This window comes from Protopterus annectens, chromosome 3.part1, assembly GCF_019279795.1.
Source record: "Protopterus annectens isolate FY-2018-M chromosome 3.part1, PAN1.0, whole genome shotgun sequence".
NCBI lineage: Eukaryota > Metazoa > Chordata > Ceratodontiformes > Protopteridae > Protopterus > Protopterus annectens.
In genome coordinates this window covers 203,400,316-203,425,187 of record NC_056732.1, presented here as the reverse complement: position 1 = coordinate 203,425,187, position 24,872 = coordinate 203,400,316, and the positions used below count along the sequence as shown (strand labels likewise).

General features: G+C 38.9%; 1 protein-coding gene across 1 annotated transcript in view; it reads right to left on the bottom strand.

The window, feature by feature from the left end:
- The window catches only part of CCNY (cyclin Y), a 1,275,181-nt gene that overhangs the window by 113,138 nt on the left and 1,137,171 nt on the right, over window positions 1–24,872 (bottom strand). Inside the window, exon 8 of the mRNA XM_044066715.1 lies at window positions 4,901–5,067. Coding sequence (XP_043922650.1) covers window positions 4,901–5,067 — 167 coding nt within the window. The remainder of the gene's footprint in view (window positions 1–4,900; window positions 5,068–24,872) is intronic.

The following is a 24,872-nucleotide window of genomic DNA, read 5'->3' as shown; positions in this document are numbered from 1 at the left end:
CAATCTAATGAATAAAACTACCAAAAATATCCTGTATTAGCTTATCAAACAAACCCCATAATGAGCAAAAACAAAATATTTTAAAATTAAAAAAATATATTGTTGCAGTCGGGCATGTAAATTTGTATCCCCCAATTACATGCAATAACTCTGACAAGGCAAAATCTTGGGGAGGAGGAAATTCCAAGTACTACTGCTTTCTTAAGTTTGTGCAGTGTCAATAATTATATAATTATTTTTGTGTGCGTGGACAGTGTGAAGTCCCCAAAACTGGTATGCAGTGGGACATTTCCTCTTACAAAAGGTTTATGATCTTCTACGTGCAACTGGAGGTACTCTGATGACCAGAATTCTGCTGCACACAGAGAAATGTAGATTGCAGTGTGATGTCATTTAACTGTGATCACTGAAGAAAGCTACAGTGAAGTTCACTTCAGTAACCTCAAGAAGACCCACAACACATCTGATGATCCTTTCACACTGTCCTTATCTATAAATGGAATAGTGCAGCTGAGGTGCATGGATATCATTGTGGTTCTAGGTCTAGGTTAATCCCTTTAAATGCAGACATTTTATGGGGTGTGGTCAGCTCTGTGACACCACATAGCCACTAGTTGTTTGCATCTTCTCTGATCAGTGGAGGACCCACTGTGTGAGGAGTGGTGGTGTGCAGACTTTTATCAGTAGACTTGAGCTTTACTGGACTGGCTTGCTTTGTGGGCCCTAACCATGGCAGGCTGTGCTCCAGATCCATGGGCTGTCCCTATTGTAGCCTACATCAGAGCACCATGGTGTGCAGCATGCTGTACACCAGGACAATGAGACTGGCTCTGCTTGGCATACACTACAGTGCTCTAACAGAGGAGTTCAGACAATGAAAGCATTGTTTTGTGAGTCCAGACACATCGAACAATGCTCTGCATCCAGGTGATTCCCTTCTTCTGCTGCAGCTGCTGACCGCAAGTAACTGGCATACCTATATGTTGAAAATGACAGAATGATAGTTGTTAGTCATATCCTTTGTATGTCTACGTTGTTACCAATGTTTTTTTTATATGACAATGTGCAGTAGTGGCATATACCTACTGTCCACACAGTATATGGCCACTGATAAACACACAATCCACCAGGTACACCACATGTTTATGTCACACTGTCAGTGTGTTAGAAACACATACTTGCAACAGACTCTTCAGCTATGACTACAAACTGATAGTTACTGTATATTTCCCATTAAATCAGATGACCTACAGCCCACTTATGTATCAAGGTGCCTTTTACATTCTTATGTGTGCAGTTAGTACCCTAAAATACTACCAGGAGACTTGTTATTCTGAGAAAGCTTCCAGAATCGAATAATGCTCATATTTGGTCTCAGGAAAATGAATGTGTTCATGCACATCTTCCACCTTGGCATCCCAAAGATACTGAAGACGTAAGATGACGAGATTTGCAGTACATTCACACTATAATTAGGATGCCTGTTGCTATGAAGCACACTTGATCTCTGGTAGGATGGTCTGTCTGTACCCAATGGGTGCCATTATGTGGCCTACAAATCGCACACATTAGTATCTGTCATGTACCTACCAGGGATTTCCTGGTACATTAAACAATGTAGGATAGTCCTTACCCTTAAGAGACAGATATGCTGCAGATGTCTGTACATGCCTTCTCTCCACAACTGCTGATGTTGTACTCCGGTTACCTATTACAAGCGTGAAACCGCAATTGTGCGAATACGGAAACGTCGACACATATTGAGCAAATCGCAAAAACACCGAACGTCCTGAAGCGCGAAATTCAAAATGTTGAATTGTCATAGTTGGCCCTTCTACAGTATAGCTCCTTAAGGTAAGTGTGCAATAGTTACAGACCTTAGGGTTAGGGTGCTGGTTAAGGTAAGTGCATACACAGTAATATATGTAAGCTTTAGTTCAGGGTTAGAAGGAGGGTTTTGTTAAGTGTATGTATGTGGATTGTTTATTTTGTTTGGGTATAACTCCTTAACGTAGTTGCACAATAGTTACGGACCTTAGGGTTAGGGTGCGGGTTAGAGTAAGTGCATACATAGTACTATATGTGAGCTTTAGTTTTAGGGTTAGAAGTAGGGTTTTGTTAAGTGTATGTATGTGGATTATTTATTTTGTTTGGGTAGGTAGTACGTAGTGGGCGGTGAGTTTGGCCAGCTATGCCAAATTGACATTTTGAGTTTTGCAGTTCAGGACATTCTGTGTTTTCGCTGTTCTTTTAATATGTGTCAACGTTTCCGTATTCGCGTATGTGAGGTTTTGCGACTTTGATATAGACCCTTGTACTCTATCTCTGGCAGCAAAATACAGACTCGTAGCTGCAGAAAGTGTAATGAACACATTCTAGGATATAATGCTACACCAAAGCTCATTATTAGTAAACCACATTTCAGCATGCTTCATTAATATATATATTTTCTTTTGCTGAGTATTGGTACTTCTCATTCTTATTTTGTTGCACTTGAAAATGGACAGGGATGAACTTTGGTTTATGTGGATGAGTCGGTTCCATAGTAGTGGTATCTATCCCCTGAAAAATATACTTGTCCCTCCAAACAGTTTTATTAATGTTGCAGAAGAGGTTAGATCCCTAGACAGAGTATTTCTGATGCCATTGTGCAATAAATCCAAGAGTAATGGGTTGGGGGGGGGGGTTGAGGATGCCTTGCAAGCCAGAGAAACGTCACCTCTTAGCAGTCTGTAGAATATCAAGTACAGTGACAGCGCTTTAAGTCAGTCCATGTAGGCTCTGTTGTTTAGGCCGTGTATCCTTTTAGTATGGTATCTCTGTGGGTGTTCCAGTTGTTGCACATGTCTAGACAGATACATGCCAAATGGTGCATTATATTCAATGACTGGCCTAATGAGGGATGAGTAAAGGGGAACAATGACATTCCTAGAAATAGACAAAACTGTTCTATTTATAAGCTGTCAATATAGAAGGACTTTCTTACAACAGACATATATTTTTAACACCTTTATTGAATTATCACTTGTGACACAAGCACATTTTATATTTATATAAAAGTAATCAAACTATACTAACAAGTTAAAAGTAAACATTATGCTTCACGTATATTGCTATATATCCTATAACTAGCCTAAGCAACATTACATAAATTATTAAATTCTTGCCCCTTTTTTAAACAAGAAACATTGTTATTAAACTTTCACTTGTGACATAAGCAATCATACATTTATATAAATGAAAACAAACCACAAAGACACAATCCTAATTGCAAGCATTTTACATCACAAACCATAGTGACACTCCCAGTTGCAAACATTATACATCATTTATAATCTACCCAATCATTTTCAGTCAAACATTACATAGCTCATTTTAGTCCTGCCTTCTTTTAAACCTCATCCCTCCCCTGTATGTATTGTTCTTACAATTCCCATTTTTTCCTATGTAGTTTGCTCCTACCTTTTTTAAAGATTTTAATTCCAGTTGTTTTATCTCTGTTACTATATTCACTACTTCTAATATACTTGGTTTAGATATTTCCATTTTCACATCTAGACAATTCCCATTCTGTATCACAGCTCAGAAAAATCATCTCCCACATTATACCAATCTGCCCACCCAGCATCTCTGACTGTGCATCCCACTGGGAGTCCTTAAAGTCTGCCACCTCACTGCAATCCCAGAAAATATGTTTCCAATTACCTCTTTCTTCCCTGTCATGCCTCCAACATTTGCCATCTACCTGCGGAAAAATGGAGTCTACTTGGGGTATAAAACTATCTCTGTAAACATTTCCAAGCAAAAATCCTAAATATTCTAGATTTTGTTGCATATTTGGGAGATATACATATATCCTCAGTTAGGTCACAGTCCACACAAGTTCCCAAATCCAGAAATATTCACCTTCTTGTTTAATTCTTCTTCTTTATATTCACATAGGCAAGGTAAACATAAGTATCGGTCAGTTTAAATCTCTCAAATACACAATTTCATTGTGTGTGTGTGTGTGTGTGTGTGTGTGTGTGTGTGTGTGTGTGTGTGTGTGTGTGTGTGTGTGTGTGTGTGTGTGTGTGTGCGTGTGTGTGTGCGTGTGTGTGTGTGTAAAATCATGCACACATTGTTCTTCAAAAGAGCAGGGATCCTTCATTGCTCTACCATCACTTGGTATTCCAGCTACAAATCAAGCTTTATTTTCATTCAGCCCGAGTAATTAATTTATACCAAATTTATCTTCTCAATAATCTTTACAAATATTGTGTACCAAATGTATACAAGACAAGGAAAAGTCATCTTGTTAATGACAGAAAATCCCAGCAGCCCTCAGAATTAACCCAAAGGCTTGTAAACCTCTTAATATATACTGTCCTAAAATCAAAGTTCAGAGCGATCTAAAAAAGTTAAAATACTACGGTGGCTGAGATATGCTGCAACATTTGAAATAAACCTCACTATTGTCTCTGAAACATGCCTTGAAAAATAACTGCCAATTAGAGTAATTTTCTTGCAGATACAACTGTTATTTTAGTGTAATGTCACTGAAGCAGATGGGAAAGGGGATGACATTAACAGTGCAAGGATATACAGGCTTCATTGCAATGGCTGTGAGCTGCTGACAATCTGTTAGCACCCCCATTTAAAATACTGGGAAACAGCTGCAAGTGTCCTGTGCCCATATGCCCCCAAAATGCAGAGTCTAGCCCTTTACCTATTCCCTACAAAACTCAGCTTCCCTCAGCTGCTTCTTGTGGGCACGCACCACCTAGAACTTCTATGGTAAGATCAATGCAAGCAGACATGCTCGTTCTGTGTAAAGGTACTCAATTTAGTAACAGATACCTTACTCAATATATAATAATAATACACAAAGATAATCCAATGATAGAAAATATAATCTTACATATCCTCAACAGTGATATCTTTTAGGATTTGGCAGTAGTCCACGTTCCACACTGCTTGATCATCCCATACTTTAGAAGCAAGGAGGATAGCACCCAAAACGATCCTCTTCCAGTTTGCCGGGCAGATGTCTATCTCTGCATATGTCAGAAGTCTTTCAAGATACACCTAGAAAACAGATGTTGAAATTAAGTCTTCTGAATTGGTTACAGATAGGATTAGGCAATGAAACAGACAATGGCATAAGACAACCATGTGCCAAAGATTAGACACGGAATAAAAATGTGACAAGTTTTAGTCATTTTTACACAACTGTAAAATTAAAGTCCGAATATGATATGTGAAAATTTGCACTTGAATGATCCAACACAAAGACCCTATAATGACAAACTATTACTCACTCTACAGTCACTGCCAGGTTCAAAAATCCATTCATTCACTGAACTATAATGCTTTTCGGTAAAGAACATGAGGAACAAGGACACATAATAAGCAAGCATCTACCATCCTAGAAATGATATTTAAATAACTTTATTCTCTTCAACAGGGAGGACAAGGGGATGGAAGATGTACAGGAAAGCACTGCAGAAAGCAACTACTTGCTGGAAATGGAAAAAAAAACACTTCAAGGAGATGGCTGGGAACCAATGGTGTACACTGAACAGAGCACAGGACAGGTGGAGAAAAAGGTAAATAGGTTAAGTAGAGATAGAGGACAAACAGAATGGTAAATAAACTTGAAGAGTAGATCAGATAATTGCCCTATTCTGCCTCAGAAAATCTAGCTATCCTAATTAGAATACAAGATACTTTATATATACTGCTTAGACATCATCATTAATTTATGAAGATTTTATAAGTACTGTAACTAGTGTGGGGTGAAGGGAGAGGCTGCCTGGGTGCAAAGTCTCAGGAATGAGATAAAGCATTGATGAAGATCTATTGGTCAGGAGTGAACAAAGTGCACCCTGGGTGCAGAGTCATAGGGGTGAGATAAAGCATTGATGAAGATCTATTGATCAGGAGTGAACAAAGTGCACCCTGGGTGCAGAGTCATAGGGGTGATATAAAGCATTGCTGAAGATCTATTGATCAGGACTGAACAAAGTGCACCCTGGGTGCAGAGTCATAGGGATGAGATAAAGCATTGATGAAGATCTATTGATCAGGAGTGAACAAAGTGCACCCTGGGTGCAGAGTCATAGGGGTGAGATAAAGCATTGATGAAGATCTATTGATCAGGAGTGAACAAAGTGCACCATGGGTGCAGAGTCATAGGGGTGAGATAAAGCATTGATGAAGATCTATTGATCAGGAGTGAACAAAGTGCACCCTGGGTGCAGAGTCATAGGGGTGAGATAAAGCATTGATGAAGATCTATTGATCAGGAGTGAACAAAGTGCACCCTGGGTGCAGAGTCACAGGGCGAGATAAAGCACTGATGAAGATCTATTGATCAGGAGTGAACAAAGTGCACCTTGGGTGCAGAATCTCAGGGGTTGAGATAAAATATTGCTGAAGATCTATTGATCAGGAGTAAACAAAGTGCACCCTGGTTGTAGAGTCTCAAGCATTGTTGAAGAGCTAGTGATACTGATCAAGAGTGAACAAAATGGCAGGATTCATTTCAGCAGCTGCAATATCAGCCATGGCTGCTGAAATGAATCCTGGCACTTTGTAAACTCCTGATTGGTAGCTCTCACCCCTGAGACACTGCAGTTGGGACGTACTTTGTTCAGTCATGATCAGTAGCTCTTCAGCAATGTTTATCTCACCACTGAGACCTTGCAGTCGGGCGCACTTTGTTCATTCCTGACTGGTAGGCTCTTCAGCACTGCTTTCTCTCTTTCTAGTAGCTTAACTGTAGTTGTTGTTGTGTCTTGCAGCTTTTCCCGGTTAGGGGTCGCCACAGCGGAACTCCGGTCCGCTAATGATTGGCAGTAGATTTTTACATGCCGAGTTGCCGGCCCTGATGCACAACCTTCAACGAAGGTACACCCATTCACGCATGTCTCCTTACAGAAGACGCTCTAGCTGAGAATCGAACAGGACGTCTTACTGTGAGGCGACAATGCTACCACAGCACCACCACCGCAGATTGTAGCTTAACTGTAGTACAAAACTTAAATAAGCTACTTGCTACAGTTCAGAGCTTTGAAGAGCACCACCACCACAGATAGTAGCTTAATTGTAGTACAAGACTTAAATAAGCTCCTTGCTACAGTTCAGAGCTTTGAAGAGCTTTTTTGCACTCCTCAACTTTGGAATGAGGTGAGTACCAAATTAGCTTGTGTTTCCACTTAAATAAAGGACTGCCACAGCTTCTCGTGTGAAAATGCATGCTCACACAAAAGTGTGATGATGGTTCTAGGAGGAAACACATTCCTGGCCCATATACTGCATGCTGTATCCCATTTAAATTGCCGTCAGCAATACAGTAAACCAGTCCAGAATTACCCCCCAGGCAGGTGAAGTGATATTGGCTACTCATTCCTACCTTACTGGCTCAAGCACTGGTCATGTGGGTCCCAGGGTTTCATTAATCTGTGTCACAGAGCCAGATATAGTTCATACACAAGCTCACACGCACTCACTCACCACAGCAGGCTGCTATCATTGACATTACTGTGAATAATTTTAGTAACTTCAACACGTGGAGCTTAACCAGGAAAAATATACCTCATACCAATTAAAAAGAACTCAAAAAAGAACACTGTAATTAAAGTAAAGACCCCTGATGGCAGCATCCTCATTAAAGTAATGTATTTCTATACATTAAGTGTAGCCTTAGGTAAAAGTTTTCATACATAACAGGATCCTGCATGCACTCAGTATACACTGTAAATGTGATTGCCACAGTTTGACTATGTTACTTAAATCTCCCAGTCTGACATTTTCAGCAGTGCTTTCAAAACAGTTCATGTCCCTCATTAAATGTCGAGTGCTTATATAAAACACTTTCTCATCCTATTCTAGATGGACATATATGTTGGTAAATGTGCTCCCTTAGGGAGTTTTTGTTTTACCAATACAGTAAACTAGTTGTCTGGTAAAACAACTAACTGATAATAACCTGTTAAGCACCCATAATACCTGTTAAGCACCCATGCCCCCCCCCCCAAATGAGACAAAGCTAGTAGTACAAATATACATATCTGTTATACCACGTAGTGTCTATGGCCATGCTTCCCATATATACATCGCTGGTCGTGATAATATCCATCACTGCAGATCCATACCCATACACAAATAAGGGGTGCTGTACCAATCTATTTCCAGGTTACATCCCGTCCATCAGCATATATAAAAGCCTTTCAATCACATCCCTAATTCTTTTTGAATCTATAGCATAACTCATAACAGAAATTAATGAATTATACTTTTTTTTTTTTTTTTTTTTACAACACTCAACATCAGACCAGGGTGATGATCACCACCCATGATTGGGCTATATAAAGTATGAAGTAAGCTACTACCCAAATAGCTAGTTTTAATGTGATACGTTCTTTCAGTACCTAGATCTTTCAAATAAGACCAAAACTTAACTCAAACTCATCAGCTATAGTCCTAGATATTCTAACAAATATATTTGTAGAAACATTCCTGGTGATGAAATGAATGTACTCTCTCTAAAAGTAGATGTAATTAGTACAGTCACCATTTTTGTACAGTCTTGAATCAATACAGTTATCCTTTTTTTATAAACATAGATCAAAAAATTATCTCAGCTGCTCCAAACTTCATATCTGACCAAACAAGGCCAGGACAGCATACTTGGTCAGTAAGAAATAAAAATACATACAACTGAAATATAAATATGTACAACTAAAACTACATATTTGTTTGAAAACAAGAAGTCTGTCAGGTAATGAAGCTTTTAGCAGATGAGTAAAAAATATTATTATTTTATGCCAAGCACTCCCCTTGCACTGCCACAAATATTCCAGATTATATAATCACCAGCAAGAACTATTACTTTTTCCTCTCAGTAGAACAGTCATTTCTGTAATTACAGACAAATGAAGACCTAATCAGCTGTGAGTCCGAATAATGCTTTTGATCAATTTCAAACACAAACTGTTTTATTACACTGGATTGAAACAGTGTTCCTGTAACACATACAAATTGCAAAAAGAAAAACTGCATGAATTAATTTTTTTTAGAGTTCACATATCACTAAAACATTCACACCATAATGTTTGTTACTTTCTTGCTTAGTGTCCAAAACCTAACAACCACATTCCTACAACTGGCAGTACCCAGATATCGCATACTGGCATAGCTCTCAACTGTCCAGATTTTTGCCTCATATGTTTGGTCTGTTCCACATTAAATTTGTAGTTTTCTGACAAATCACCAAAGATTGAAATAATTAAATAACATATATTTGAGTTTTCACATGTTATATCCTTCAGAAAATACATGCTAACACAAACTCTGTTATTGTAGCAAATTTCTAAGTGTACAACAGCAATACTTAAAATCTGTCCATATTTTTGGGCCCCTTGTCCCCCCATTACTTTAGGCTCAAGATTTCTTGTGCCAAGAGGTTTAGAGGTATGCATACTGGACATTAAAAGGCAATTCTGACATGGTGCTAAAGTCTTCCTTTTTTTGTATCACAGCCCCCTACTTTTATACAGTTTTAAACTCTATCACCCTTGAGTACTCACTGTAGATGTGGAAAAATTGCTTTATACAACACCTACATCAAAAATATGTGCAGCATTAAAGACAGAAAGCTACACAGGATAATAAGATTATGTGCTGGGATAGATTTACAATTGAACCACAGTGTCAGGAATGTTCATTTTAAGAGGCCTGAAAAAGTCTCAGCAAATGGTCGCCTACAGCAAAAACAACATCAAAGGTTTCACAATGCAGTAGAACACAAAACTAATATAATAAATGCTCATGTTGGCTGTAGGTCATCAACGCAGAAATACAGGGAAAGCCTAAAATAATACAAAAATCACACACTAAATGACTTGGTGAAAGGATAAAGGTAACCGGCAAAAGGACAAGTAGACTTCAGATGAAATAATAAAATTACACAAATTATTTGAAAAAGGATCAATAGACTTCAGATGAAAATAATAAATCACTACAAGTTGCATAAAAATAGGTATGAGATAAAAGGCAAAATAAAAGTTATTCACTTGCCGTAATGTTAGACCTGTGTTGTTAGTTTAACCTCCATCATTCACTAGGATTAAGACCAACAAGACTTATCATGGAAACTACAATTTTCCCAGGTTACCCTAGGCCCTTCCTTTTATCCACAACCCGTTGCACATCACTGCAGATCTCTGACAGCCAATGAAAGGCAAGTATAACCAAGAGGCACTGACAGGAAGGGGAAGGGATGTATATTGTCACTGGAAGTACTAAAGTGTGACCATTAAGGGATAATTGAAGACATGTCCAATTTTTTTCATGTGCACTATTTCTTCTGGCTAATCAATTGGGCATTAATTTTAAATATTTTTGGATTACTCTATACATATATATATATATATATATATATATATATACATACACACACAAACACACACACACACACACACACACACACACACACACAAAACACCTCATTAGCACTATGTGATGCATAATGTCAATGTCACACCTCATGCAGCCTACACACATCTTGCATTCCAGACCATTTTCTGAAAAATAAACTTAAAAAGCATAACATAAACAAATGTAAATATTTTATGAATAAAAATTATTAAAACTGTACAAACAGCAACATTATCAGTAAGACGTATTCTTTACAGTGATAATAGTCTGTGCATGCATAGTACTATATTTTTTGTAAATGTTTACAAATTTTCATATCTTGAAAACTGTACCATGGAGACATATATTGTTAGAACATTTTTGTTAACCTGACATAAGCTTTCACATGGCAAGAAATTCCACTATAAAGTGCATGTTTATTGAAATATTTACAGAAATATGAAAACACATGCTTAACTGTATAATTAACAAAACAAATAATATTGGATATCTCTCAAGATGTGCAACTTACAGTGCAAATATCAAGTTTTCTTCAACATGTAAGGTTTCACTTAATGTCATGCAACAGTTTGTAAATAATTAATTTTTTGAAGTATTAAGTACATATAGAAATGCTTATTATTTCATAATTACTAGCAAATAACTATTAATATTTCCAGTACAGTGTGATATAAACCAGGATTTTCAGTGAATTGGCCTGTATCCCACACTGCTGTTTCACACCACACACCTCAACAACATACAGGTATCTCAGTTATGAAAATATGCATATAAATTTGAAAATATGAATAACAAATGACAGATTAATTTCTCTGCTACAGGACATCCTAGACAAAGTATCCTAGTGTCATTTTGTTAATAATAACATGCCCTTTGTAATGCTATTATTACCTGCCAAGTCACTTAGTTAAAATACCCAGATGCAAAAAAGTTCTGGATGCCATAAGGTGGTATTGGTGTGAACTTGAAATATACAAAAAAAGGCATTTTAGGCCTGAGTGAGATGTATTCATATGTGTTGCTGACCAAAATGTGTCAACAAAACAGTTGTCATCATTTGGGAGTTTCACCAAAGTCAAGGCTCCCACACACCCACCCACCAGTCAAGGTCATATCAGTTGATCAAGTCACAGGACGAGCAGTTCACTCACACAGTCAGTAAATAACTGCTTAAAATGTCTGTTGTCACTACATATGATGGACAGAAAATGATTGTGCATGCTGGTTTTACCTGTAGGCGGACAAGATGGTTTGGCATGGCTGCATGAGAAAAGAAACAAACACAGATAAATGGTGGTAATACTGCAGGTCTAAGTATGATAATAACTTAGAAGCATGATTGGTCAAGAGTAACCACAGAAATGGTCAAGAAAAGACATAAGAATTACAACTACACAGTTAAGTCTCACATTCATAACACAAGCACAGGGTTATAAATTAAAGTGGAAAGGGATGATGACAAAGCTGGGGGGGGGGTCAAGAAATAAGGCGAGAGTAAGATTTTAAAACCAAATCCTTAAGGAAAATAACAATCATACAGAATATTATACTACAAAATAAGCAATCCACTGATAACCCCCAAAAAGTTTTATAGAAAATTGAGAAACAAAGCAAAAGGAATAAAACAGACACACATCGGAGTAATACTTATGAAAACCCTGTAGAATATAAAGATACTGAAAGGACAGAAAAATTAAAAGAAACAATAAGTAGCTCCAATGCAGAAGATGTGAAATGGGATGAAGTAACGGCCAAGGAAATTGAAACAAATGAAGACAAGCTCCTAATTAGAAAACCACAGGCCCAGTTGCAGTACCTATTCTGCCTAACAGTATTTATATCTTTATACAAAGATTTAGTCTTGAGTAAGAATTACTTATGTGTGTATCCTGAACAGACACAAACCTGGTTAACAACAGGAAAAATGATACAGCTCAAGAGTGAACCCACCCAAAAACTATAGACCAGTAACTTGCCTTCTGATGATATACAAACTATATACTGGAAATGATGGAGATAGAGTTTATAGTCATTTAGAAAAAACTCAATTGTGGCAACAGAACAAAAATGTAACAAAATAAAAGTCATATGGAACAAAGGATCATTTGTTGTTAAATAAAGCCAGAAAAAATCGTATAAAGTGAAAGAATCTAAGTATGGGAAGGATAGATTACAACAAAGATTTTGACAACACCCCACATTCATGGAATAAATGAATGCTTGCAGCTGTGTAAAATACACCTTATGTTGCTCAATTACATTACAGTGAAAATGAAACGATGGTAAACCACTGTGCAGTTATAACAAAGAACAGATTATTATCCCAGGGATAAAAAAATTAGAATGGAGATATTTCTGTAGTGATTCTTTGTCACCACTGCAGTTATTTTCTTGCCCTTAACCCATTAAACTGTTTTACTTTACAGATTAGGACATGGCTATAATTTGGCTCCCAGAAAACAACCTTGTTTAAAGACTTCTCATCTACTTCTGTGGATGACTTGAAACTGTATGGTTCATCAGATAAAGAATTGAAAGCACAACTGCAAGTAGGTAAAACTTTCTCAGATTACAAAATATTGTCATTTGATCTTGATAAATGTTCAAAAGCAGCATTTAAAGCGGGAACAAATGCAGTATCAAAAAATATCAACATGGGTCAGGAATGTGATATAAAGGAACTTGAGCAGGAAGAAGCATACAAATATTTGGGAATTGATGAAGACAGGCAATAAAGCAGGAACAAATGCAATGAGACTCAGTAAGGAATACTTGAGAAGATTAAAATTAATACTGAAAATAGAGTACGTACCGTAACAGGAATGCAGCCAATTCCTAAGTCAGAGTACAGTTAAAAGGTCATTAAATTAGTATTATTTCAATCTTTGATGTTAGCCCAAAGTGCTCTATTCAGCACCCACAATGTGCTCAGAACAGACTCCTCCTGTAATGCATATGGAGTTGCATGTATTGGTAGCATATCTAAGAATGACAGTAAATTCTTTTTTATTAGACCTGTTGCTCCTACTACTGGATCTGTCTAGTATTTTTCTTCCACATTGCTCTAATTTCCGCCTGCAGAGCTTGGTATTTTATGACTTTCTCTCTCTCTGTACGTTAGACTCTTGAATCACTGGATGTAGCAATTTCAATGATCAATGCTGCTTTTGTCTTCTTTTCATGGACCACTATATCTGGTTTTCTCGCATCTGTCTTTTGAACTGTTGGTAATGGGTGATCCTATGTGACGCAGACTTCATCATTTTCTATGGTGCTTTATGGCTCATGTTTCCAGAGTTTTTCAGCTACTTCAGTATTGTAATGTTTGCACAATCCCCATTGCAACAGTCTTGCCACATTATTACACCTTTCAGTACACAGTCCTTCTGCCATTAGTATGTCACAACCAGCAACAAGATGTGCAGCTGTTTCCAATTGTTTTACAAAACCTACATTTGTCTGTTTCTTCCATATATTCAATGGACTTTGTAAACCACTGTGTATGTAGTCTACTGTCTTGCGTCACCAATATTAATCTTTCATCTTTTAGTTTAAATTCCCCTCTCCTTAACCATTCCTGCGTTCAGTCCTGATCAACATGAGGTTGTTCCAGGAGTTTTCTATACTTGCAACTATATTTATGCATTTTCCATATTTCTTGCCTTCTCATTTTATCTGTCATCTTAAATTCTTTCGTTTGCTTTTTTTGGCACATTCAATTGCTGTCTGATTTTTAACTACTTCTGGTTTGATTTCCATTCCCAGTTGATGCCGATATGCTTCTGCTAAACTAAACAGGGAAGTCATCTTAGACTGATTCTCCTGATGTTTCAAAACTTTCACTACATTTGGGACTTGTGAGGTCAACAGATATGCATGCAGTCCCACAATTGCAGATGTACACATGTGATCAACTTCAAGGAGGCCCATACCACCTTCAGAATGGGGAATATATAATCTTGGTATGCACTAATTTTTATAAATCATTTGATGAGCATGAGGTATCCTTCTTGTTTTCCTGTCCAACACCTTTTGGAGCCAGTCAATCACTCCAAAACTGTAAGCTAGGACAGGAAGAACAAATTGGTTTATAGCTTGGACTTTGTTCCTAGATATCAAAGCTAGTTTCAGTAATAATTTAAGTCTTCTAAAATATTTCTTACTAAGTTTTATTCGCATTGGATCATAGGAGGTTACAAGACTAATGATCCTGGGGCCCTTACAAGTCTAGCCAAGAGTTTATCTCCAAAAAAGAAACCTCAGTCATTACTGGTCACCCCTGTCAATGAGGGACACAGGTGGAACCCCTGGGACAAATTTGTGGTTTCCCATCCACTCATCAAGGTTGCACCTGAAGAGGGTCAGCGAGGTACTCTGACATGTATGGGAAGTCTATTCCAGAGACTGGGCAGCCTCTGGAAGACAAACCATTCTCTCCACCAGGTTTTGTTGATGTCACATATTAAATTTAGGCCTTTCGAGCAGGTAATGCGTGAGGAGTTAGACTTACAGATATGGAGCATCTCTAGTAGGGCAGGGTCCGATATTGCCTTGAAGGCAAGACACAGATCACCTCTGAGCAATCTGTACAATACAGAGTACAGTAATAGTGATTTGAGCTTGTCTGCATAGGACAGGTGTTGGGAGGCCATAGCTTATCTTTCTGAGGTATTTCTGTAGCCTTTCCAGTTGGTGCAGGCATTTGGAGAGATGCATACCAGACGGGGCATTATACTGAATTATTGCCCTAATGAGGGAGGAGTACAGAGAGGTAATAGCCTCCTTTTTTCTGGATGCAATCCCTTTAAAAGGCTTTTCTGACCACTGCCGCTATTTGATGGTCAAATGTGAGACTGTCATCAATCTGAGTAAGTCTCTCACCATAGGTTGCGTGCTTAGGGGGTTGCCGTTGATGTGGTAATCAGTAGGGGTCATGTTTTTGCCAAATGGTATGATAATACTTTTTTTTATGTTTAACTTAAGGCCATGACTTTGGCACCAGTCATGTTGCTGTGAGACCCTCTTGCATTGTTAACATCATATGGGGAGTCAATGACAGCACCCAACTTACAGTCATCTGCAAACTTGGTCAGCCACAGGCCTTTTGTCTTTGCCTGGACCTCTCAGAAGTAGATGCCAAGCCACAGGCCTTTTGTCTTTGCCTGGACCTTTCAGAAGCAGATGCCAAACAGTAGGGTCCCAGGACAGATCCCTGGGGAACAACACTAGTGATAGATCTGCTGTCGGTGGTGGAGGTGCCTACTTTGACCTTGTGGGTCATATCGGTGAGCCAGTTGGCCACCCACCTGATGAGATAGGAATTTACACCACGTTGTGTTAGCTTTTTGATGATGCCCGAGTGGGGGATTGTGTCAAAGGCCTTGGCCAAGTCAAGGTAAGCTGTGTGTATTGACTTTTCCTCATCCATGCCCTAGATGACGGTCTCAAAGAAGTCAACCAGGTTCAACAGGCAAGATCTGCCCTTGGCAAATCCGAACTGAGTGGGGTCAAATGCTTGGAGATTGTCTATGTTCTTGTTTATGAGATCCATAATAATACGCTCCATGGCTTTACAGATCAGACTTGTCAAGCTAATGGGGCAATAGTTTCCAGGGTCAGTAGTAGCACCACCTTTGTGCAAGGGGATGACAATGGCAGTTCTCCACTCTGCTGGAATGAAGCCTGTACTTAGGCTGTGGCTGAACAGGGTGCTCAATGGCAAAGGTAGTTATTGCTGGAGATGGTGCGGAATACAGCCTGGGGTACTATCAGGTCCCATGAAAACTGTGTTCTTTGCCTTGGATAGGGCCTTTAACATGACCTACAGAGATGTGAGGTGTGGGACAAGTATCAGGGATGTCAAATGGGCCTTTGGGGGGGATAGGGAGGTGAAGTTTGCACTGAACCTATCTGCTACCAGGTTGGCTAAGTCAACAGGATCAGTGTAAGTGGTACTGTTAAGTACTAATTCGGAACAAACCTGGGCTTTGCCATGGAGGTTCATGATGTAAATGAAGAAGGCTTTGTGGATTCCCTTTGTTTCGGAGGCTAGTTTCAATTTGTAATTAGCTTTGGAGGTTTTCACTAGTGATCTAATTTGCTTGTTGAGGCTGAGGAGAGAGTTTTTCCAATTTGGAATTTGTTCTTTTTTACCACTTGGACAACAGTTTATTGCTTTTGTTGTAAAGCCTGTTGATAGAGGATGTCCACCAGACAGGTTTGCATTTCCTTGAGGAGCAGGTTTTAGTTCTGCTGGGTATTTGTACAGGTGCTTGTATACTGCAATGGCTTACTGTTCAGCATAGGTGTCTGCATCCTTTGAGAGGGTGGTGGTGTGAAACTACTGTTATCCTCCCTTAGGAAGTTACAGTCAGCTTTTGAGAAGTTTTTTAGCCTGGTTAAGGCTGTGGGGGGGGGGGGGGTGAGTGGGATAGAAACTTTAAATGAGACAGACCTATGATCTGACCTCACGAGGGAAGAACATACTATGGAAGTGGTGCAACAGTCACCCATGTTTGTGAGAATAAAGTCCAGAATGCTGTCTCCCCTTGTGGGGGATGAGTTGAGCTGGTCTAGTGTGTTAGACTGATGAAGTCAAGGAATCACTGGGTGAGTGCCTTTAGTGCAGGAATAGTTCACCCAGTCTATGGTGGGGTATTTGGAAGTTACCATGGATCAGGGTGTTAGGGGGTACCTTGATGGAGTCAAGTAGGTCCAGGTAGGAGGAGTGGGTGTCCTGAGTCATGGATGGTGGTCTATAGCTGGCTATAACTTGGATGGGTGTCTTGCCAACTGTCAGTTGCACCTGGAGTAATTCCAATTGCCTCATGCTGGCAAACCAGTCTGGAGGTGTACCTGTCCTTAATGAAGACAAAGACTCCACCACCCTTACTCTTCTTGACATCATTTTGGGTTCAGAATGTGTGGAATGAGGTATGACCTGGTAAGTAGGGGTGCTCTATGCAGTCTGCAGCCCTGAACCAAGTTTCTGTGACTGCACAGACATCAGCATCTTCCAGTGTGAAGACAGCCTCCAGTGAGTGCATTTTCAGGTTAAGGTTTCTAGGGTTAAGCAACATGACCTTCAATTTGCTTTTTGACAGATCTTTTATGTTGGAAGAATTGTCTTTGGGACAGTGCCTAAAAAAGGCACAATAGGATCCTTCATCAATTACCAAATATTTACACACTCCCTCTTACTTAAGTTCTTTTATACCACATTCCTATACCAAACTAATGTTTTCTTGGTGCTGCAGCTTTCCTGCTTTAAAGGTTGCTTTTGCACATTTATCAGGACCAAATGACATTCTTATATCATCTGAAAAAGTTCGGACCACTTGCAGTTGTGCTTTCAGTTTGTTATCTGATGAATTGTACAGTTTTAAATTAGCTACAAAAAAGATTAGAAGTCTTTACATTTTGTTGTTTTCCGGAAGCCAAATTGTAGCCATGGCCTAATCTGTTAAATAAACAACTTAATGGGTTAAGGGCAAGACAAAATAGGAGCACTGACAGTCAGTCACCCTGGAATATCCCACTGTGAATTGTTGTCCCTGGAATAATAATTTGTCCTTTATTGTGGCTTAACTGCAAAATGGTTTGCCACTGTTTCATGGTCGCTGTAATGTAATCGATCAGTGCAGGGTGTACCTTATACATTTTTAAGCACTCTTATTCATAAATGTGGGATACTGTCAAATGTTTTTTTATAGTCATCCATGCCGTACTTAGAGTCTTCCTATTTTTACAGTTCTCCATTATGAATTTATTTGACAACAGAGATTCTTTGTTCCATATGACTTTCTTTTATTGCCATGATTCAGTTTTCTTCTAAATGACTATAAACTGTTGGCAATAATTCCAGTGTATAGTTTATACATTGTTGGAAGGCAAATTACTGATCTATATGTTTTATGATGGCTTGCAGGTTCACTCTTAAGTAGGAGTATTGTTTTCCCTATTGTTAACCAGGCTGCTGTCTGGTCAGGTTGCCCATACAAATGGCTCTTACTCATGGCTAAATCTTCATGAAAGATGTTAATACTTTTAGCCCCTGGTCATGGGGTTTTCCAATTAGAAGCCCTTCTTAATTTTGTTTCAGTCTCTCTGGCAGTTATTTCATCCCATTTTATATCCTGTACCTTTGAACTTCTTATTCTTTCTTTTACTTCTTCTATCCATTTAGGATCCTTGTTATGTTCCACAGGATTTTCATAGATATTTCTCCAAAATGTATCTAGGTCTTTTTTTGGTGATCTTTCAGTTCCTTTTGCCATTTCCCAATTCTCTATAAAACTTGTTTGGGTCATCAGTAAATTGCTTATTTTGTACTACTCCTTTATATTTATCTGCATATCTGCTATGTTTTTCTGCCTGTGCTGATAGCTTTCATTTATTTGTGACAGAGTTTGACAGATCCTGATCTGTTCTGATACTGTGCATTGCTTTTATCCCATCTACCTTTCTAAGTATTTTTGTTGATCTGTTCCCTCTTCTATACTCTTCTAACAGTGATACTTCTTGTCTTAATTGTGTTATAGTTTTTTTATTTCAATACTTCCATGATGGCATTCGATTTCTCCCATTCCTTTCCCTTACTACCCTGTGTTTCATTGGCAGGCCTTTATCTGTTATTAATTTAGATGCCCAGTAAAATATCCTGTTTACTTCTCTTATATCACATGAATCTCTATGGACAGTCCTAATTACTGTGTTCATTTGTTTTATCAAACTTTTAACTTTTGGGGTTTTATTGACTTTCATTATTCTATTTCTTTCATTGATCTTAATTTGCCTGTCCATTTCTATTAAATCAAGCAACTCTTCTCTTAAATCATTTTCTTCTAAACTGAGGGCACATTCTTTGTTCCCCATTTCCAGCGGACATTCCATAGAAGGTTCCACAGCATCTTCCTGTGCCACATTCTCTTCAGTTTCATCCTGTGTCATTCATTGTTCTTTCATATGGGAGCTCACTGGCCTATCACTCCACAACATTGACTACGTCAGAGTTGCTACAGCCTCCTGTTCCTTCTCTTGCTGTGCAACAACTCCAACTGAATGTCTGCACTGGTTTCCTATAAAAGGCTCCTAAGTATCTTCATATGGCAACTGATCAGATGTTTCCTGCTCCACTGGTTTCTCCTTAATTTGGGGATCCATTGCTCTATCCTGCTGTGATGTTATCTAAGTTAGAATTTCTACACCAAATCTTTCACTTTGCAGGTAATCCATAACCTCAGTTTCTACTTCTTTAACTTCATTACTAATCCCAGTGGCGGCTGGTGACTTCAAATTAAAGGAGGGCTGCAGGAGACAGCTGAGTGGGTGGGGCCAATGGGAACCTGGATGAAGCCAATAATGGGGGAATACAGTCTCAAAAATAGGGACAAATTTCAAATATCCATCTTATACACTTAGAAAATTGCTAGAATAAAAGCTTTTGTGTTAACATGCGCTTTCTGAAGAATATGAAGTCTGATATTCAAATGTGTGTCATTTTTAACATTTGTTAACCAGGAAAGTCTGACTTGGAACAAAAGTTAATTTTTAGCAGAGGCCCAGGGCGAAACACTCCAAACAGACACATGTCTTTGTAAGATGGGAGGACACTACAGGAAACAAAAACAGGGAGGACATACAGACTCCACACAGAAGGTAAGGCACCCCAGCCAAGAATCAAACCTGAGAACATGTAGCTGTCAGGCAACAATGCTACCAATGCACTACTGGCTTTGCAAGGAGTGGACACAAAAATACAGAAACCACAGATTTTATGAGGAACAGAACAAGTGTGAGGGAAAAATCTGCAACATTTTTACAAATGGTGGTGGGTAGGGAATTCAGGCTCTTGCCACCTGGGCCCAAGGTGTAGGGTTCAAGCCTTATTCTCTACCCAACACCATGTAGCACCTGGGGCATTACACACACACACACACACACTACCTGGATAGATGTAGATCCCTTTGTTGCAGCATTAAATCCACAGCCGTTGGAGCACTACAAGCCTGCCCGCCCACTCATTACATCCTTCTCTATGCCCGTTGGAGCATTCAATCCACCACAGCCCCAGCCTGCTGACGTTGCAGTCCGAGTCCGATCCCTTTCCTGTGACAGTCTATGCAGTTACAACAGCATAGACTTCTGGGATCTCTGCTGCTGAGACAGTCAGCGCATGCTCCAGACTGTCTCAGCAGCAGTCCGGATACTGGAAATGCTGCTAGTGCGCATGCGCGAAGGTCCGCTATTTGCGATAGTTTTTTTCTTTTTGTTTTCTTTTCTATTTTCTTTTATTTTTTTACTGTTTTACAGCTGGGGGGCTGCAGTCCAGCAGTCCAATAGCATGGGCCGCCACTGACTACTCCTCTTTGTTTTCTTATTTTTTATATTTTAAAATTTTCCATGGCTGGATGAATTTGCCTGTATTTCTCTACAAATATCTTTGGTGCTACTCTTTTTGTATTGATTAGTTTTGCTTCTCCTTTGCATAAATTTTGTATCATATTAAATCCCTTTCTTTCCCATGTCCATACTTTTTCAGATGCCTCCTGCTATTCCTGTTTCTCCTTACTTTGGGAACTCATTATTTCATCATGCTGTGATGTACCATGTGTTAGTGTTTAGACTTTCTGCACTAACTTCTTCACTTGCAAGTATTACATAACTTCATCTTTTTTTTAACTTCTACTTTACTAATCTTCTGTTCTGTGTTCCCTTTGTGACCTTATATTTTATTGTGAATTTTTCTATATCTGGATGCATTTGCCTGTATCTCTCTTTGAATATCTTTGGGGCTGCCTTTTTTGTGTTGATTTAGCTTTCTCCATTCATAAATATTGTACCATATCAGGTCTCTCTCTTTCCCATGTCCATATATTTTTTTATGCCTTTCAAAAGTGTCTAGATTTTGGGCTTTATATTTTCGCAATTCCTCGGTCACTTCCTTTTCTAAATGGCCCAAGGTTTCTTTGTCGATATGTTTTTCATAAATCTGTTGAATTATTAAACATGAATCTTTATTTGAAGCTTCTGACAATTTTTCCTTGTGGAAGTATTTTTCTTTCCTCTAATTTTTCTCTTAAGCTTTTTGTATATCTTCTGTCTGGAAATTTTGGGTGTCTTGCATAATAGTAACAATACATAATTTCTTTCTTATCCTCAATAGTCCACTCTATCCTTTTTTATGGCTCTTGTTTGGCCTATCAGTTTTTGTAATTTTTGTGGACTGCTACTTCCTTCTACAACAGGGGACCATCCTCCTCATGGGCCTGGCCTAACCCCATTGTAGGAATGTTTCTATGTCTTTAAGATTCTACACTGTCATATTTTCCAGTTCTGGCACCAATGCGCCTGCCAGGATCGGGCACTTTTTTATCCTGGGTCTTGTGCACCCAGCTATCGTTTTTATTGTTTTACCTACTTGTGTACAAGATATATGCTACATAAAATACAGTCTACATATCAGTATCGTCTTGGTAAGAATTTATGGAAAAACAGTGTCCACCGCATGAAGGTACTCACCAAGACTTGAGGATGAATTCAGTTCCAACAATACAACTCTCCTTTGCTTGCTGACTTCTCTCTCCATCTCTTATGTTTTATGTGGAGTGGAAGATGTTCTATAGTCTCTGTATTCACTGTGCTCTATACCCACCAATCAAACATGTTCTATTTATTTTGCAAAAGAGATTGAGATTCCTTGAGTGGGTGTTTATACCACCACTGGACTTACAAATGTGTAAAAGGTGTTACAGAATAGGATCTACTGAAGCTGCAAGCATGAGATACAGGTCATTTATCAGTAGCCTGTAGGATACTGAAAAGAGGGACATGGCTTTTAGATGGTCTGCACAGTTTTTACAATTGAGCCCCTTGATTTATCAATTTTTTTTGTTAGTGAGAAAGCACTATGATCGTTCCATTTGTTACAAGTATTTGGTCAGGTATATACTGAAAGAGGCATTATACTCAATAATTGGTCTAATGAGTGAAGAGTACAGTGGAATGATTACATCCTAGGATCTGGATACAGTGCCTTTAGATACAAGTTGTGTGTTGAAAAAGAATTTCATAAAAACAGAGGATATATGGTGATCAAAGGGCAATTCATTGTTGACATAGGTTCCCAGATACCTAACTATAGGATCCATTTTCTGAAGTGTCTTGTCAGTGTGATAGTTATAAGGGGAGTCATGCTTCTCAAAGGATACTATTACACAATTCTTGGCATTTAGTTTTAGTTCATGGTTTGATGCAAGTTATTTTTGGAGCAGATCCTCTTGGAGAATATTGGCACCCACTGGGGACTTTATTATGGCATGAAGTTTGCAGTCATCTGCAAACTTGGTCAACCACAAACCCTTAACATTAGCTCTGATTGCAGAGAAGTAAATGTCAATGAGGAGTGACCAAAGAACTCAACCCTTGAGTATAACACCGACGACAGGCCTTTTGGAGGAGGTAGAGCTGTCCACCCTAACTTCCTGGATCCTGTGAGCCAATCAGCTATCAAACAAGTTCCACAGGGATTGACATGTAGCTGACAAAGTTTATCTATGTCACTCCAGTGGGGGATGATGCTGAACACCTTTGCAAAATTTGGATACATGGAGTGCAGCCCACAACTGTTTCGATGACTTTTTCAAAGAAGTCAACTAGGTTAAGTAGGCAGGACCTGCCGTTGACAAATCCAAGCTGGGTTACCTATACCTGTTATTTAATAATTCCATACTGATCCTTTCCACAGACTTACAGACAAGTCCTTTCAGGCCATAAGCCTGTTTTGAGGCTGATATTGAAAATCTTTTGCAGAGTATCAGACAAGTCGCATTTCAAGATGATCAGTAGGTAGCCTGGGATGTTATCTGGTCAGAACTATCAGTAGGTAGCCTGGGATATCTGGTCAGGACTATCAGCAGGTAGCCTGGGATGTTATCTGGTCAGGATGATCGGTAGGTAGCCTGGGATGTTATCTGGTCAGGATGATCGGTAGGTAGCCTGGGATGTTATCTGGTCAGGGCGATCAGTAGGTAGCCTGGGATATTATCTGGTCAGGACGATCAGTAGGTAGCCTGGGATGTTATCTGGTCAGGACTATCAGTAGGTAGCCTGGGATGTTATCTGGTCAGGATGATCAGTAGGTAGCCTGGGATGTTATCAGGTCAGGATGATCAGTAGGTAGCCTGGGATGTTGTCTGGTCAGGAGGATCAGTGGGTAGCCTGGGATGTTATCTGCCCCAGAAATGCAGTGTTCTTGGCCTTAGTGCCCTCAGACCTTGTTCTTGGGAGATATGAGGAGAGTATAGGTGTGGGTACGGGACCTAAGAATAATGGAGGGGAGAGAGGGTGAAGACTGAGCTGAATTTATCCTCTACTAGACTGGCTATGCCCTCTGGACCCAAGTCCATGACATCATTTACTATTACCTCTGCACCGCATTGGACACTGTGAGATTTTTACAATTAAAGAAAACATTGTGGCTAACTTTACCTCTTATCTAGCAATGGCTGATTTGCTCAGGGTGAGGAATTCCTTGTTCAGTTTAGCAATACTGTTTTTGACATCTTGATAGCTTTATTTTTGCATTTAATGATTTTTTTATTAATATTAGAGTATCTATTTATGTTTGGGATCAACCATAAGGGTTTGTTTTTTTAATCTGGCATCATATTTATTTCTGAAGGGAACAGAAGTGTCTATGCAGCTATTTATATATGCATAGAATTTGACAGTGAAGGACTCTGCATAAGCAATGGGGTCAACAAGATAGAAGCGACTTTTGAATTTAGATGGGTCATCACTCAATTTTAGCAGATTACTGAGGTATTGGACGATGCTTCAAGCTTCAGTCTTACGGTGAATGTGACTGATACGTGGTCTGATTTAACCACAAAAGTTACAATTGGTGGGGAGCAAAGCTGCTCTGTATTTGTAAGGACCAAGTCTAGGATTTTATCGCCCCTGGTTGGGGTGTGGACTAGCTGGTCTATGGATTTTGTATTGAAGAAGGCCAGAAATCTCTAGGCATACATGTTTAAGGATGTGCAAGTCTCCCAGTTTATGAAGGGGCAGTTGAAATCTTACAGAAGAATGATGAAACTCCATGTAACTGAAATGCAAGTAACAATTAGATAATTGAAAAATCTTGAACATTATAAACTGTTTTAAAATATTCAACATCTATTAATGTCCTTTCTCTAATGGCTTGCAAGTCAAATTGAGGTCTATTAAAATGACATCATGTTTTACATTACTTCTGAAAAGCATAATGTTGCACTGATTACCACTAAGAAGAAATGGATTGGGTGCTCATTATCATACAATCAAAACATTAATTTCCCAATTTTCCATATTGAAAAATAGGTGACAGCACTACTAGAATGTTAAGGTACACAGAAAAAGTAAACCAGAAGACTTGTACCACTGTTTTGTAAAACACTTTCCATTTACAA